This window comes from Giraffa tippelskirchi, chromosome 11 (genome assembly GCF_054371585.1).
Source record: "Giraffa tippelskirchi isolate mGirTip1 chromosome 11, T2T-mGirTip1v1.2.pri, whole genome shotgun sequence".
Taxonomy (NCBI): Eukaryota; Metazoa; Chordata; class Mammalia; order Artiodactyla; family Giraffidae; genus Giraffa; species Giraffa tippelskirchi.
This window is the reverse complement of record NC_137285.1, coordinates 18,914,608-18,931,236: the sequence shown is the minus strand read 5'-3', so window position 1 is coordinate 18,931,236 and position 16,629 is coordinate 18,914,608. Positions and strand designations below refer to the sequence as shown.

Genomic DNA, 16,629 nt, shown 5'->3' with positions numbered 1-16,629 from the left:
CGTGAGGTTGAGCACGAAAATGGGGGATTTAAAAACAGATGCCAGACAAGGAGAGAAAAAGGGTGGCCTGTCAGCCAAGATAGGGGAAGGGAAAGTAGGAGTGGGGGCCTCTGGGGGAAAGATGAAGGGAAGGGGTCTCCCTGGGGAAGTCTGAGATGCTACAATGATAATTTGGGGGCCTAGAAGTTTGTTGGTTAAGATGATGTGAACGTGACAGGATTTATCACCTTCATTTTACCCTACAACCCGCCATCAATAGACCTGGTAGGAAATTTCACTTGTTTACTTGTTTTGGGTTTTTACGTTTCTTCCCATTAGTGAAGCACTGAACATATTAAAACACCAGAAGCAGTGATGAAGTGCTAATTAGTTTATAATGATCCGTTGTCCCCACAACAGATTAAATTGAAATTCTCGCAAGCCTGGATTCTGGCCATGTTCAGGAAAGCTACTGGAAAGCGAGTGCTCTTTTTTTTTTAATCTCTGCCATTCCACATCTCAATATGATTGAGAAGAGGACAAAAATGGGAAAAAAAGGAAGATTCTGTTTTCCCACCAGGATGTCGCTTGACCCCACCCATCTGGGTAACAGGCTATAGGAGTCAAAGGATTAAGCACCTCATGCTGGAGACATGATGAGTAAGTTCTTTTCAAGGGGAGAGTTCACCTCCAGCTTCTAAATTCCCAAAATCTGCCCTCCTGGGTGAGAACAGAGGTGAAGGTCAGAGTTGCAACTGTAATCTGAACCCCTTTCGAGGTTCCAAAGTGGATTTACCTGGCTGTTCTTGCTTCTGTTCACGTGAAGGGGAGAAGCTTCGATGTCTGCCAAGGAAGAGGGATGTGCACTTGGCAGACGGTGGGGGGTATATTTCTATTTTATGTTTTATTTAGTTTTGGCTGCGGTGGGTCTTTGTTGCTTTCGCATGGGCTTTCTCTAGTTACGGAGAGTTGGCTTCTCTTGTGGAACACTGGCTCTATGGCTTCAGTAGTTGCAGCACACAGGCTCAGCAGTTGTGGCACAAGGGGCTTAGTTGCTCCATGGCATGTGGAATCTTCCTGGACCAGGGATCAAAACTGTGTCCCCTGCATTGGCAAGCGGATTCTTATCCACTGCGCCTAGGGGGTGTTCTTTTACTGGGGGTATTCTTCTACCCAACAAACAAATTGGGTTTGCTCTTTGAGGAAGGTACCTTTCTCTGGGCTGTTTTTATCCAGCTCCTCATGGGACCCTGCCAGGAAGAGGGGCATGGAGAAGGTGGTCAGGAAAGGAACTGGCTCTGCCCTGTGGCTGTTCAATGAATTTGGGGAGATGAGAAGATTACTATAGTGGTAAAACCCTCTTTTTTAAAAAGAAAAATATTATTTTTTGGCTGCACTGCTCAGCATGTAGGATCTTCGTTCCCCAGTCAGGGATCAAACCTGCGGCCCCTGCGATGGAAGCATGCAGCCCTAACCACTGGGAAGCCAGAGGAGTCCTTAACCTTCTATTTTTAACAAGAAAGATCCTGCACTCCTAAGCAAATGCCTTTATAAGGAAGAAGAGATGAAAGGAAATCATTAATTTACTGAGTCTTTAGCTCAGTGCTGTGTGCTTTCCATATGTTTGCCTACCTGATCCTTACAAGGAACCTATAAAAGTCCCTATTGTTGCCCCCTTCCCCACCCCCACATTTCACAGACAAGGAATCCAAAGATCAGAGATGCTAAGAAACCTGCCCTAGGTCCCACAGCCAGCAGACAGTAGTCTTCGGATTTGAACCCATGTCTCTCTGACCTCAAAGTCTATGTCTCTCCTATGCTCCATCATGGAACTCTCCAGCCTCGCCCTAGGCAGAAATTCGCAGCTCAGGGCAGGGTGGTGAAAAGAGAAGACTGAAAATACACATTTCAAATAATACTCTTACTATTTCTATAACACACATTTTGGAGATTCGGGCTCGATCTCTCTAGCTGGTGTGGATTTTCAGCCTACACAGTGAGAAGTATTTTGGGGGAACGGGGCGTGGGTTCACGAGGTAGGATCACACGGCCTCACCTGCAAATTCCATGGGTCCCTGAGACAGAAGAGTAACCTTCTGTCTGCCCGTTAATATGAACAAGTGTCTCAGGGAGCACTCTGAAGGCCATGCCTGAGTCTTGGCTGTCTTTATACCTGCAGACCTAGCACAGTGCCCAGCATGTTGTAGGGTGTTTTTGTTTTTATTTTTTTCTAATATTTATTTATTTGTCTGCACTGGCATGTGGGATCTTTTATTTTTTTTAGTTGCAGCATTTGGGATCTTCAGTTGCAGCACATGAACTCAGCTGTAGCATGTGGGATCTAGTTCCCTGACCGGGGATAGAACCCTGGCCCCCTGCATTGGGAGTGTGGAGTCTCAGCCACTGGACCACCAGGGAAGTCCTGTCATAGGGGTTTAATACTTGTCTGCTGTTGCTGAATGAAAAGAAGGGGTGTACACCTGACACCCTCCTTACAGGGCCAAGCTTCTCGCCGCAGCACGCACCTTAAGTTGATTTCCCACTGCACCACTGACCGATCCTGCCCTCCTGCTGTGAAGGCATAGCAGCCGTCATAGGAAAGGGCCATGCCGGCCACCCCGTTTGGGTGGCATATGAGGGCAGAGGTCTTATGAGGGTTGCCATCAACTGGTAAGATCTGAAGTCCAACCTAGAAAGGAAGAAGTAACTAGATATTCAGACTAAGATACCCAGGCCCCAGGCCGGACTTGGCACAGTCACCTGTCAGCTCCAGATTTGTTTATGGGAAGGACCTGTGGGTCTGGAACTGCCTTCTCAGTGTGTGAGGGCTGCATTTCAAGCATTTCATATGGCTGGGGCTTCATATATACTGCGCCCTGCAGGGTGGCCCCTTGAGAGAGAGATGCCTGGTTCTACTAGGGATACAAAAAGGAAACTTCCCTCCTACCTTCATGATCAGATATCCAGGCTTTTCCAGGATAATTACAGCATTTTATGATCTTATAATTTTCCATATAGATTTGTAGTTTTTTTAAAAAATTATTTATTTTAATTAATTAATTAATTTGGCTGTGCCAGGTCTTAGTTTCAGCATGCAGGATCTTTAGTTGCAGCATGTGAACTCTTAGTCACAGCAAATGGGATCTAGTTCCCTGACCAGGGATCGAACCCAGGGCCCCTGAGTTGGGAGCTCACAGTGTTAGCCACTGGATCACCAGGGAAGTCCCTAGATTAGTCATTAAATGTACAACTAAGTGTAACTAACTTGTCTTCATAAGAAAAGGAAAGGAAAAATCCTTTGGTGTACTTTGGGGAGTAGAGAAAACAAGGGAAGTCTCCTGAGAGTCGTCCTCATTTATGGCAATTTGCAGTGTGGAGCAGGATGAGAGTTTCGGGCTTGGGGAAAGCCGGTGTTCTTAAGTCTGGTAACACCTGTGACTGCTTCCCACTCAAGGCACGTGGTCACCTTAGTGGGGCAGAGGACAAATCACTGGTACCTTGTCTCTGTTAATAAACACCATGTAGCGCTTCTGCAGTTCCAGAGTGGATTTCACTGGGAGGATTTGTATCTGCTCGATGGGAGATCCATAAACCGGCCCGAGGAGTGTCTTCCTGCAAGAGAAAAAAAAGAAACACTTTCTAAATTCCACAAATCTGAATGCAGGTTTTACGACTTGTTCCCTTTCACGATGCCTCATATGTTGTAAAGATCTTTTTTTTTTTGATGTGAATCATTTTAAAAGTCTTTATTGAATTTGTTACAATATTGTTTCTGCTTTATGTTTTGGTGTTTTGGCAGCAAGACATGTGGAATTTTCACTCCCTGACTAGGGATTGAACCCGCAACCTCTGCAATGGAAGGCAAAGTCTTAACCACCGAACCATCAGGGAAGTCCACCCTATACGTTTTAAATTCTGAGTTTCTTGTCGCTTAGCTAAGCCCATGGTAAAGACCTCTCTCTCAACCACTAACGGTGGCCACCAATCAGGGGCAAGAGCTCCAGATGCTCCAGGGAAATTCCACCTGTGAAGGATGCTTTTCTTGGCCGAGGCTCTGACTTTTCCCCTTGACAGCTGAATGAAGGGAACATCATGCCTTGAGAATGCATACACGAACAAGGGATGCAGAAAATGCTGCAAGGACGAGACGGGCATGGACAGGATGTGAGGAAACAGGCCCATCCTCCCAGGGGTGCCCAGGATCTTAGAAGGAGACCCCCTCTGGTGTCCAGACATCTGACAGCAGGTCTGAGAGCAACTCAAGGGTCCCCCCAAAACTGTCTGTGCCTCACAGTCTAATGAACTGCACCCCCATCATGGTCAGATTTCTGAATTCAGACTCTCTTATGGCAATTAGGAACCTGATCCGAGGTGAGGCTGCCGGAAGTGACCTCAAGCCTGGAGCTGGGTTTGCCCTGAAGCTGGCAAAAGCTGAGCTGCAGGACCTCTCCCTCATACACAAACCTTCTGAGGTCTGGGAGGGGCCCTTGCCATTTTTAATTTATTCCTAATTATATATCTTTTTAATTTAAAAATTATATATATTTATTTGTTTATAATTAATATTAACCAATTAATTTATTTGGCTGCATCAGGTCCCAGCTCACAGGATCTTTTTTGCAGCGCACGGACTCTCTAGTTGTGGTAGGCAGACTCAGTAGTTTCAATGAGTATTTAGTCGCTCCCAAGCATGTGGGATCTTAGTTTCCCAACCAGGGGTCCAATCTGCATCCCTGAATTGGAAGGCAGATTCTTAACCACTGGATCACCAGGGAAGTCTCTACATCTCTTTTTTAATAAAAAAAAAAAAAGAGGACCCACAAATTCAAATACACTTCACATCCCACAAAACCTGAGTCTGCCCCTGAATAACACCAGTAGCTTTTTCATCTATTTTAAGCCCCTTGTTGTTTGGATGTGTTTTCTCCCTGTATCTCCTGTACCCAGCCCGTATCTGGTGGGGACAGGAGATACTCCTTATTTGACTTTCTTGAGCACCTCTCTGTTCCAGGCACTGTGACAGGGGCTTGGGACTCAGAAATGAGTGAGAGGTAGTTACTGCCATTGAAGGGACAACAGCTGTGGAAGCACGACAAGGGGAGAAGTGAGGTGACAAGCAAACACACGGCATGGAGCCTGCGCTGGGGAAGGAGTGATGAGACATCTATCAGAAGACATCTGAGTTTGCAAAGGCAGAAAAAAATAGGGCAGTAACAGAAAAACAGGCAGTGGGAACGAGATCAAACATATGGGATGTGGACTATTGCTTGAAACCTGCAGGAACGGTAAAGGGGAAAGGAGATGGGGGAGGAGGGTGAAGGAAGGTAAAACCGAGATGGTGAGCATGGGCAAACTCTGAAGGCAGACTTGACGGTGACCTCTGGGCTGCAGGATGTAGGAGGGGTCAGGCTGGATGATCCATGATCAGGCTTATGTACACAGAGAATTAGGTGAAGTGTTAAAAATACTAAAATAACCAGATGATAGACAATGCATCAGCTAATTTTAAGTCATCTTTATCTAATCATTTGAGTAGAAATGTTTAAAGACCTTCCTCAAATATCATTGAGTAGGACTTCCCTGGTGGTCCAGTAGTAAGGACTCCATGCTCCTAATGCAGGAGGCACGAGTTCAGTCCCTGGTCAGGGAACTAAGATCCTACATGCCATATGATGTGGCCAAAACAAAATAAAATCCAGTATTATTCAACAGGTAGATGCAGGGAAGAGGATGGTTAAGAGCACAGACTCTGGTGAGAATCCCAGCTCTGACCCTGAAAAATTAGGGGCAAGTTGTAGACAAACTAGAACCTTCACATACTGCTGGCAGGAATGTGAAGTGGTGCAGCTGCTGTGGAAAACAGTCGGGCAGTTCCTCAAATGGTTCAATATAGTGACCGTATGATTCAGCAATTCCACTGCTACGTCTGTATCCAAGAGAAACGAAACAGATGTCTACACAGAAACCTGTATACAAATGTTTGTAAGAGCCGAAGAGTAGAGACAACCCAATTGACAACTTATGGATGGATAGACAAAATGTGGTCTGTCTATACAATGGAATATTACTTAGCCGTTAAAAGGGGTGAAGCACTGATACAGGCTACAATGTGGCTGAACTTTGAAAACATGATGCTAAGAAGCCAGACACCAAAAGTCATATATCATATGATTCTATTTACATGAAATATCCAGAACAGAAAAATCCATAGAGACAGAAAGTAGACTAGTAGTTGCCAGGGGTGGGGTAGTTGCAGGGGTGGGAGGCTGTCGGAGGGAAAGGAAGGGAATGGGGAATGACTGCTAATGGGTTTGGGATACCTCCTTAGTGGTTAATGAAAATGTTCTTGAATGGAATAGTGATGATGGTTACACAACTTTGTGAACATAGTAAAAAGCCATTGAAAATGTGGTAGATGTCACAGTATATGAATTCCAGCTTAAATTATAAATAAGCAAAAGGAAAAAAGTTAAGCTGTTCAACCCCTCTTGGCCTCAGGTTCCTCATTGGTAAAAAAAGGGATCATGACAGTATTTACCCCATAAGACTATAGTCAGCATTAAATAAGTTAATATATATAAAGCACTCAGTACAGTTCAGGAGATAGTAGGATACTCAGCACATAGTAGGAGCTAGGTAACTACTACATACTACTGCTGAATTTCTAACAATTTCATAAAATTAATGTCTTTTTCTTCTGATTGAAAACATTTTACATATTCATTGTGAAAATTTTCAAATATTTAGACAGAAAGTAGAAAAATCTACCCATAACTCTACATAGCTACACCCTTTATCCTAAGATAATCGTGGGTAATTATTTGCTGTTTACAACTTTATATATATTCTGGCCCACCTAATTACAATTTCAGATGAAAATATATATGTTATATAAATATAATTTTATAGAAAATATATTCATGCTTCTTTGGCAATTTACTTAATCTCATTTATGTCTTAGAGATATTTCCATGTTACTATGCAGAGAGCTATCTTCTCTTTTTTCTTTTTTTTTGTCCTTTTTCTAAAAGCAGCATCATGTTTCAGTGTACTGACAAGCCATCATTTAACTAATCCCCTATTAATGGACATTTGGAGTGTTTCCATTTTTAAAAATATTTTCAAACAAGACATCCTTTTACTTATGTCTTGGCATCCTGTGCGAGTACTTCTGTGGGCTACATTCCTAGAAGTCAGAAGACAGGCTGTAATTTAACAGGGGTAACAAATTGCTCTCCCAAAAGGTTGTCCCATTTACATTACACCCCCCAACCCGGCCACTAGCAGCCCGTTACAGCATCTTACGATCTTGCCAACATTTGACGCTATCAATCATTTTTATCTTTGCTAATCTGATTTGTGAAAAATGATGTCTTGTTTTCATTTGCATCTTCGATGTACTGGTAAGCATCTGCTCATAGGTTTATTGGCCTTTTTCTCTGAACTGCCTCTTCATGTTCTTTCAAATATTTTTAAATGCATTTTAAAATTCTTTTGGATTTATCATCAAAAGGCAATTCCTTCCCAATTAAGTTGTGGTTATGGGGCTTTATTATTCCTACAACTTAAAAGATGCTTTATGCCAGGGGTTTTACTTTGGAATGATGAGAATGTTTTAGAATTAGATGGAGGTAGGTGGTGAAAGGACTAAATATCACTGAATTGTTCACTTGATAATGGTTGGTTTTCCGTTATGTGAATTTCACCTTAATAAGCTATTTTTTAAGAAAGATGCTTTTTACTAATTTGCAATTGCTCCTCAATGGCAGAAATGAAATGCCTGACTTCATGGCTCTAAATGAAAACATTAATTTGAAAAGATATACACACCCCTATACTCACTGCAGCATTATTTACAATAGCTAAGATGAGGAGGAAACCTACATGTCCATCATTAGATGAGTGGATAAAGAAGATGCAGTGCATATATCCGATGGAATATAAATCTTGTCATTTGTGGTAACATGGGTGGACCTGAAGGGCATTACACTTAGTGAAATAAGTCAGACAGAGAAAGGTAAATACTGTATGATTTCAGTTATACATGGAAGCTAAAAAAAACCAAAACAAGTGAACAAATATAACAAAATAGGAACAGAGTTATAGATACAGAGAAGAAACAGGTGGTTGCCAGAGGGGAGGAGGGTTGTGGCAGAGGGAAGAAATAGGAGAGGGAAATAAAGCGGTCCAAACTTCCAGTTACAAAATAAATGAGTCCCGGTTATGAAACGTACAGTGCAAAGAATATAGTCAACAACTATGTAATATCCTTGTATAATGACATGTTGTTGTGATCATGAAATATATAGAAATAGGAATAAATGCATAGAATCACTATGCTGTGTAACAAGAAATCATATAGTGTCATAGGTCAATTATACTTCGAAAACAAACAAAAAACTCATAGAAAAAGGGACCAGAAGGACTGTTGACTGACTTCATTCACCTCAGTCCTCATGTGTGTTCCTCTGGGCTTCCTCTAATTCTGTGGTTATCAGAAGGCAGGGGTTGGGGGGAGGGGGAGTTGGATGAAGGCAGGCAAAAGACACGAACTTCCAGTTGTAAGAAAAATAAGCACTAGGGTATAATGTATAACACGATAAATATAGTTAATACTACTGCATGTTACAGATGAGTGTTGTTAAGAGAATAAATCCTAAGACTTCTCATAACAAGGAAAAAATGTTTTTCTATTTCTTTAATTTTGTAGCTATCAGAGAGGACGGATGTTCACTAAACTTCCTGTAATAGCACTTTGTGATATATGTAAGTCAAATCATTATGCTGTACACCTTAAACTTATATAGTGCTGTATGTCAATTATATCTCAATTAAACTGGAATAAAAAATAACAGCAACAATAAAGGCAATAGGTGGAAACATTTTTTAAAACAAGAAAGATGCTCTACACCAATTTCCCATTGATCTTCAATGGCAGAACCTCCTAACCTCTCAGCTCTGAGTTCCCATTACTAACTGTGAGGAGGAACTCCAAGTCTGGGCAGCTCTGTCCCCCAGCCACCTGCTCAGCCAACTCAGGGCTTTTCAGAATTGGGCACATCTATGGGATATTCTTTTTTTTTTTTTAATGTTTATTTATTTGGCTGTGCTGGGTCTTAGTTGTGGCATGGAGGAATCTTCAGTTACAGCATGCAAGCTCTTCGTTGCAGCACGTGGGATCTAGTTCCCTGACCAGGGATCGAACTCAGGCCACTGCACTGGGAGCACAGAGTCTTAGCCACTGGACCGCCAGGGAAGTCCCTATGAGATAGCTTTTGTCCAAAAAGCTTGTGTCCATTAAAGATGATGTACAAAGATTCTGAAATCTTCCTAAAACTCCTTTTTACATATTTCTTTCAAATGTCTCCTTCCCAGTGTTTTAATAGCTTTAAAAAAACAGTGCTGCACTTCTCTCCTGTCCCTGCCACATGACATGGCATGTCTCTGTCATTTTCCCATGGGCCCTTCTAAAAAGGGCAATTAAAAAAAAAAAAAAGACCCTGGGTGATCTTGGCCTTTGGAGGACCTATCCTATCTGAGATACATTTCCAAAGGAAGGTCTTCCTCAAGCATGGGGCCAGCTACTGTTCGTGTTTTCTGACTTCCTCCTCCCAGGTGGGGTCACCACAGCATCCTCACCTCTATGACTCTGCTCTTCCCCGCCACACCCCACTAGGGCTGCATCAGGGCCCAGCGATGTCAAGGAGAGGACAGAGTCACAGGTGGGTTCAAGGGGCAAGTCCTGCCCTGACCAGCTCCGTGACCTTGGGCAAGTTTTGTTACCTGTCTGATCCACAGTGGCACGATCTTTTGCAGGACTGTTGCAGATGAAATGGGATGATGAATGCAGGGCCCCGACGAAGGGGTCATGCATGCACTGATCAGGAGGAGCAAACCCTGGACTCACAAGCCTAGCAGCGCAAGAGGGCAACCACAGGTGTAGGCGTATTTCGGGATGCAGGTACCACTGCTCTTACTAAGTTTTGGATACCCCGGGCTTGGTCCTTTAACCTCTTCTCTATCCACCCTTCCCCTCCTGAATCTTCTCTTATCTGATGCTTTAAACCACCAAGTGTGCTGACCCCAAATATGGATCTCCAGCCCAACCTCTAACTTGAACTAAACTTCCCCCAATAAAATGCAAATCTCATGGTGACAGCAACATTGTTTTGTCTTCATTCCCATCTTCAGCACCTAGAACAGCACCTGGCTCAGGTAGAAAGTGAAAGTGAAGTTGCTCAATCATGTCTGACTCTTTGTGACCCCATGGACTGTAGCCTACCAGGCTCCTCCATCCATGGGATTTTTCAGGCAAGAATACTGGAGTGGGTTGCCATTTCCTTCTCCAGGAGATATTCCTAACCCAGGGATTGAATCCGGGTCTCCCGGATTGTAGGCAGACACTTTACCGTCTGAGCTACCAGGGAAGTCTCAGGTAAGGGCTCAGTAAACACTTACTGAGAGAACAGAGGGGGCTTCCCAGTAGCACTAGTGGTAAAGAACCCACCTGCCAATGCGGGAGATCCCTGGGTCGAGAATATCCCCTGGAGAAGGAAATGGCAACCCATTCCAGTATTCTTGCCTGGAAAATCACTTGGACAGAGGAGTCTGAAGGGCTACAGTCCACAGGGTGGGCTACAGTCCATATGGTGGGCTTGAGAGAAGAAAGAATGCTATCAAGCTGAACTTATAACTTCTTTAAGAACAAAGAATAAGAAAAATCAAACAGCTGGTAGTATTCAGGTGAAACCGCTTTTTTCCACGAGAGAAGAATAGGAGATTCCACTGCACATGAGCAGCTTTTCTGGGGCTTCGGGGTCTGATTCCTTTGTTGAATCTCCATCACCATGTTCTGAGTACCTTATCCCTGTGCAGTGCTGGGCTCAGAAACAAGGTTTCTGGGTTTGAATCCTGCCTCTGGCACTTTCTTTTTAAATTATTTTTAGATGTTACCAATGCAGTTTATTATTTACTTATCACAATTATTTTTGGCTACACTGGCTCTTCACTGCTGTACACAGACTGCTCACTGTGGTATGTGGGCTTCTCTAGTCGCAGCACACAGGCTCTAGAGCGTTTGGGTTCAGTAGTTGTGGTGCTCGGGCTTAGCTGCCCCACGGCATGTAGGATCTTAGTCCCCCGACCAGGGATTGAACCCGCACTCCCTGCATTGGAAGACAGACTCTTAACCACTGGGCTGCCAGTCAAGTCCCTGCCTCTGGCACTTTCTAACCATGTGAACTTGGGTGAGGACAACTAACCTTATCTGTGCCTCAGCTTCCTACTTGGCAAAGTAAGAAGGGTTGTAATGGTAGGCAAGCTGTTTGCAGGTTCTTAAGGTGGGACTTGAAACAAGCTGGGGACTGAGAAATTGATTTATGCACCATTTGCGGGAAGCTCCCCAGCTTACCTGCACATTTTTGTGGTAGAATTAAAAAGTTTCACTTTGTAGCCACTGTTGCAAATGAGCAGGAAGAGCTCCTTGGTGAGTGGCGGGTACCAGATCATACAGGTGGGATAGTTGCCCTGGTCGGTTCGGTGAATGTCCAGGATTTCCAGGTGGTCTTTGTAGCTCTTGAGTAGGTTATACTCAATCTACAGAGAAGCCCAGAGGAACATACATGAGGACTGAGGTGAATGAAGTCAGTCAACAGTCCTTTTCTGGGGGGAGACAGTATCAGGCCTTTTAAGAGGAGAATTGTCTGAACTTCTACACCTAATAAGCTATAATAAGCTACCAATATGGAGTATCCATTATGAGCAAGATGATGTCATTTAATACAACTCCCCAGCGGTGCAGTCCCGCTATACCCATTTTGCAGATGAGAAAACAGATGTTCAGAGAGATTCTGTAGTTTTCCCAAGGTCACACAGCCAAGGAGTGGTAGAGTGATAATTCAAATCTAGGTTCAACTAACTCCAGAACCTGAACTCTTATGACTTTGTTGTCCTGCTTCACTTAGCATTATCTTGGGAACTTTTTGTGAGTAGGAACTAGTTCATAGCTAAATCTCAGCTCTTGAAAGTCTTACATTAGTAGCCTGCTGAATTTCACCCATAGGTAGGTTTTGGTGGCCAGATCGGGATGGATGGAAGGAAGGAAGGATGGATAGATGCTGGGTGGATGGAAGAATGGACAGAACAGGGGCTTCGCTGGTGGTCCTCTGGCTAAGACTCTGAAGTCCTAATGCAGGGGGCCCGGGTTTCATCTCTGGTTGTGGGACTAGATCCCACATGTCACAATGAAGACTGAAGATCTCACGTGCTGCAACTAAGACTTGGAGCAGTCAAATAAATAAATAAATTTTAAAATGGATTTTTAAAAAAAGAATGGATAGAATAAAGGAAGTAAGGGGAGGAAAGGAAGGAAGTTAAGATAGATGCACAGATAAATCAATTGATTTTTAATCCTTTAGGCTCAATCATGTAATATCACATCTGCCACTGTCACTACCTTTCCTTCTTGATCCTCTCTGGGTTGTCACATGGAGGTAACAGCCTGGCCCTCAGCCTGAGACACAGGAATTGTGAGTGCTGGCTTCCAAATGTCCACTGAGAGGCAAAGGTGGCTGATCTGTCCATGTTGTGGGGAGGACCACCTCTGCTCCACCAACATGCCATTTCCCAGGGCTCTCCTCACTCAGGACACGAGTCCCTGTGCGGTGTCAGAGCTGCATGAAAGCCAAGTGCCAACTCAGAATGGTTTTTGCTACTTCGTCATACATTCGTTTTCTTTTTTAAAAGACATTTATTTATTTAATTTATTCATTTGGCTGTGCCAGGTCTTAGTTGCAGCATACAGGATCTTCACTTGCCAACTTGAACTCTGAGTTGCAGCATGTGGGATCCAGTTCCCTGACCACGGATCAAACCTGGGCATTGGGAACGTGGAGTCTTAGCCACCGGACCAGCAGGGAAGTCCCCATATATTTGTCTTCTCCAACAAACACACATACTGGTTCTGTGCCAGACTCCAGGGAAATAACAAGAATCAGACACGGTCCTGAAGACCAGGCAAAGGAAAGCAAAGGAGCTCACCAGGAGTCTGTCTCTGCCAAGGCTCAGCAGTCGGGGCTCGTTGCTGTCCAGATGAACCCCAAACAGGACACTTCGAATGCTCTTGCGGTGAGAGCGCAGCCTTGCCAAATATTCCCAGACCCTTCGTCCATGTTTGACTCTCACCACGTAAACAGCCATAGTGAAACTGACATCCTGAGTTAAGAGGGAAAGAGCAGAAGTTACTCCATTTTCGATTTTGTAAGTTAAGAGTTATCACTGTTTTTCACGCTAACTTTGCGTTTAGAGTATTTTATCCAAAAAGAAAACCTCTGTCTATTGGAGCAAGTGGTAAAATAATACCCATTTTTGCAGATGAGAAAAATGAGAGTTCAAAGTAGGTTAGTGGCAGGCAGCGGGGCGGGGAGGGGGGTGGTGGGGTAGGCAGAGATGGTATTTGTCTGACATTATGGTCTTACTCTCCTTGCTGGTCCCCATGTCATTCTCTGTTAGACACTGAAATCCTGACCCTCTCTGCCTTTGTCCTCCCTTCTCTTTATCCAGCTACACAAAAATTTTAAAAGGTATGATTAAAAAATACATATATGATGGCTGAGAGCTAAACAGATAGCAGGCGGAAACAGCCTGAAGGGACACGGGACACCAGAGTCGCGGTGTGCTGATGGGAAGCCAGTCAGCATCAAGGGTGTCAGCGGCTACTTCCCCGCATCCCCACCCCCTCCCAGGAGAAGTGTGGGGAAGCGGGAGGTCCCGGGGCCCGGAAAAATCTTTACTGAGATTAAGAGCCCTATTCACAGAGTGAAGGAACAGAATCCTTTGCCTTGAGATAAATGAGAATGTCATCTCCTCAGAAATCAAAGGGAAAGATGAAAGCCAGGATGCAGAGAGAGGGTTCCAAAAAACTAACAAACCAATGGAGAGGCAGAGTCTGAGTCGAGGAGTTCTGAGGCCCCGGTCTTGTTTTCAGGCAGAAGTCCCTCACCCACCCACCCACTGTCCCACTTCCCCCATCCCTTTCTCTTTTTATAACAGCTTTATGAGATATAATTCACACCCCACCCAATTCACCTGCCAGAAATGTACAATTCAATGGACTTTAGTATATTCACAGAGTTGTGAGTCCATCATCACAGTTTGAAGAGCGTTTTCATCGCCCCCTCCCAAAGAAACCTGTACCCTGGAGCCCCTGCTCCCCATCCCCCTGCCCCTGCCCCGCGCTGCACCCCTCCCCCGCCCGCACGTCCCAGCTTCTCCCTCTTGCGGCTTTAAAGCAGGCTGCGGAGCCACTGGACCGCACTCAGTGAGGATACTCACAGCAGTCGCCATGTACTGGGAGTCATGGGAGAAGCTGATATGAGTCACGCAGCTTCTGGAATATCTGAAAGGCTCTGAGATTTCACTTTCTAAGGACATTGCATCAAGAATGTAAACTGTCCCCTCTGTGAAGCCAGCTCCAAGCAGAGCTCCTGAAATCACAAGTCAGAGAACAAGGATCGAAAAGGACTTTTACTGGTACTTTCCTGATGGCCCAGGGGCTAAGACTCTGAGTTCCCAGTGCAGGGGGCCTGGGTTCAATCTCTGGTTAGGGAACTAGATACCATGTGCTGCAGCTAAGAGTTCACATGCCGCAACTAAAGATTCTGCATGCTGAAACTAAGAACCGCACAGCTAAATAAATAAATACAATTTAAGAAAAGAGAGAAAAGGACTACATTGACTCAAGAAATACCAACTCTGTGCCGAGCCTTGTCCTAGGTGCCAAGGAGACAGCAACGAACAGGAGAGACAAGGTTCTGAGAGGGAGAAGTAAACTGGAAAACGTGACACCATGGGATGAGGCCAGGCTGTACAGAGTTCTGCAGCATCCAGGGGGACCAGGCATCCCATCTGGCCTGGTGAGGGGAGTGGGTCAAGGTCACCTTCCTGGAGCTGTTACAGCCGAAGGCAGAGCCATTTGGGTCTGCTTTTGGTTTAGAACCTAAGACAGGTGGATAAAATGAAAATACCTTCAGGGTTGTAGGTCAGACTCTGAACTCCAAGCCCCTTCTCAAAGACCCTGCTGAAGAGGTATTTTTTCTGTTCATAATCCCACACTTTGATCATCCCACAGAAACTTCCGATAGCGATGAGGGGCTGGTATGGGTGGCAGGAGATGGCACAAATGGCATCCCTGGGCTCGACAAATAACTTCTCAAGTTTGGTCCCATCTACTGTCAAGTGGTACACTGACGCATCTGATGTTCCAATGATAAAATTCCTGTTTGCCAAGGAGAGACCAACTGGTATCAGCGCTTGCAGGGAACGGGGCACGCCAGCAATTCTGCTTCTAATTGCACACGAAACGCCTCTGTCGTCTGTAATTTAGTGACATTATTAACCCAGCATCTCCAAAAATACACCACCAAAACCCAACAGCCTCCATTTGCAAGTGAAAAAGCCCACATTTCTACATGTAAATTGAGTCATTAAGTATGCAGATGGACAGTCAGTTGTACAATTAGCTAATCTGCACAGCAAATATTCATTTGTGTATGCAAATATGGAGCTGGATGCACACATACAGATGTGCCTGCAAATACGGCAAGGGTAATTAAGCAGGCTCACAGATAATTCTGTCTTGAAATGTTATGGCTATTCACTATCAAATCCCTTTAACCATACAGCTAGGACAAACTCAGTTCAGAGAAAGGAGACCAACCTACAGTGAAGGACTCCAGAGGTAACTGAGATTGGAGCTATTTCCAGCTTCCTCTCACTAAACATTCTTAATAGGAGAATGATGTTTCACTTAAAAAAAAAAGATTAAATAGTGATCATAATCAGCCAAGGAGATCCATCTCTGACCCAGGGAAAGGCCTAACTAGAAAGGCCAGGTTCCCTGTATTTCACATCCCAGGAACAGGAAGGTACCATGGTACACAAGCTTAAAGGAGACACAGCTTTTTGAGTGTTCCAATGATGAGGTTCATGAACAACTTCAACTGAGCACTGAAGAATTGATGCTTTCAAACTGTGTGCTGGAGAAGACTCTTGAGAGTCCCAAGGAGATCAAACCAGTCAATCCTAAAGGAAATCAACTCTGAATATTCATTGGAAAAACTGGTACTGAAGCTGAAGCTCCAATACTTCGGCCACTTGATGTGAAGAGCCGACTCACTGGAAAATACCCTGATGCTGGGAAAGATTGAGGGCAGGAGGAGAAGGGGATGACATAGGATGAGATGGTTGGATGGCATCACCAACTCATTGGACATGAGTCTGAGCAAACTCCGAAAGACAGTGAAGGACAAGGAAGCCTGGCATGCTGCCTGTGGTCCATGGGGTCGCAAAGAGTCAGACATGACTCAGCGACTGAACAACAACAACAGTTTACAACTCACCTTACAACAAAATGGTCACTTTTTAGAGTGCAGTCTGGAGGATAGTTTGTGTTTTCAGTCGGAGGGGCTGCTGGGGTCTTTGAAAAGGACAGGGTTCTTATGGAGCTGAGTTTGAAGTGGCTGTACCAGCTCACAATGGAGAGGGTGTGATCATAGAACTTGATGTTGCCCCGAATGTCACCTGTAACAATATAGCTGAAAACAGAGGATAAAGTCAGTTTGTTAAATAATGGTGGTGGTGGTGGTGGTGGTT

The 16,629-nt window shown here is 44.5% G+C and overlaps 1 protein-coding gene across 8 annotated transcripts in view; it reads right to left on the bottom strand.

Moving 5' to 3' along the window:
- CFAP251 (cilia and flagella associated protein 251) overlaps positions 1-16,629 on the bottom strand; it is a 72,544-nt gene that overhangs the window by 22,859 nt on the left and 33,056 nt on the right. For all 8 annotated transcript variants that reach the window (XR_014068519.1, XM_081540111.1, XM_081540112.1 and 5 more), the window contains 7 exons: positions 16,377-16,571; positions 15,003-15,253; positions 14,311-14,462; positions 13,018-13,191; positions 11,390-11,574; positions 3,477-3,591; positions 2,505-2,668 (listed from right to left, as the gene is read on the bottom strand). Coding sequence is in view for 7 of the 8 variants with exons in the window: in XM_081540111.1 (XP_081396237.1) it covers positions 2,505-2,668; positions 3,477-3,591; positions 11,390-11,574; positions 13,018-13,191; positions 14,311-14,462; positions 15,003-15,253; positions 16,377-16,571 (1,236 nt within the window). In the remaining variant the exon portion in view is untranslated. The remainder of the gene's footprint in view (positions 1-2,504; positions 2,669-3,476; positions 3,592-11,389; positions 11,575-13,017; positions 13,192-14,310; positions 14,463-15,002; positions 15,254-16,376; positions 16,572-16,629) is intronic.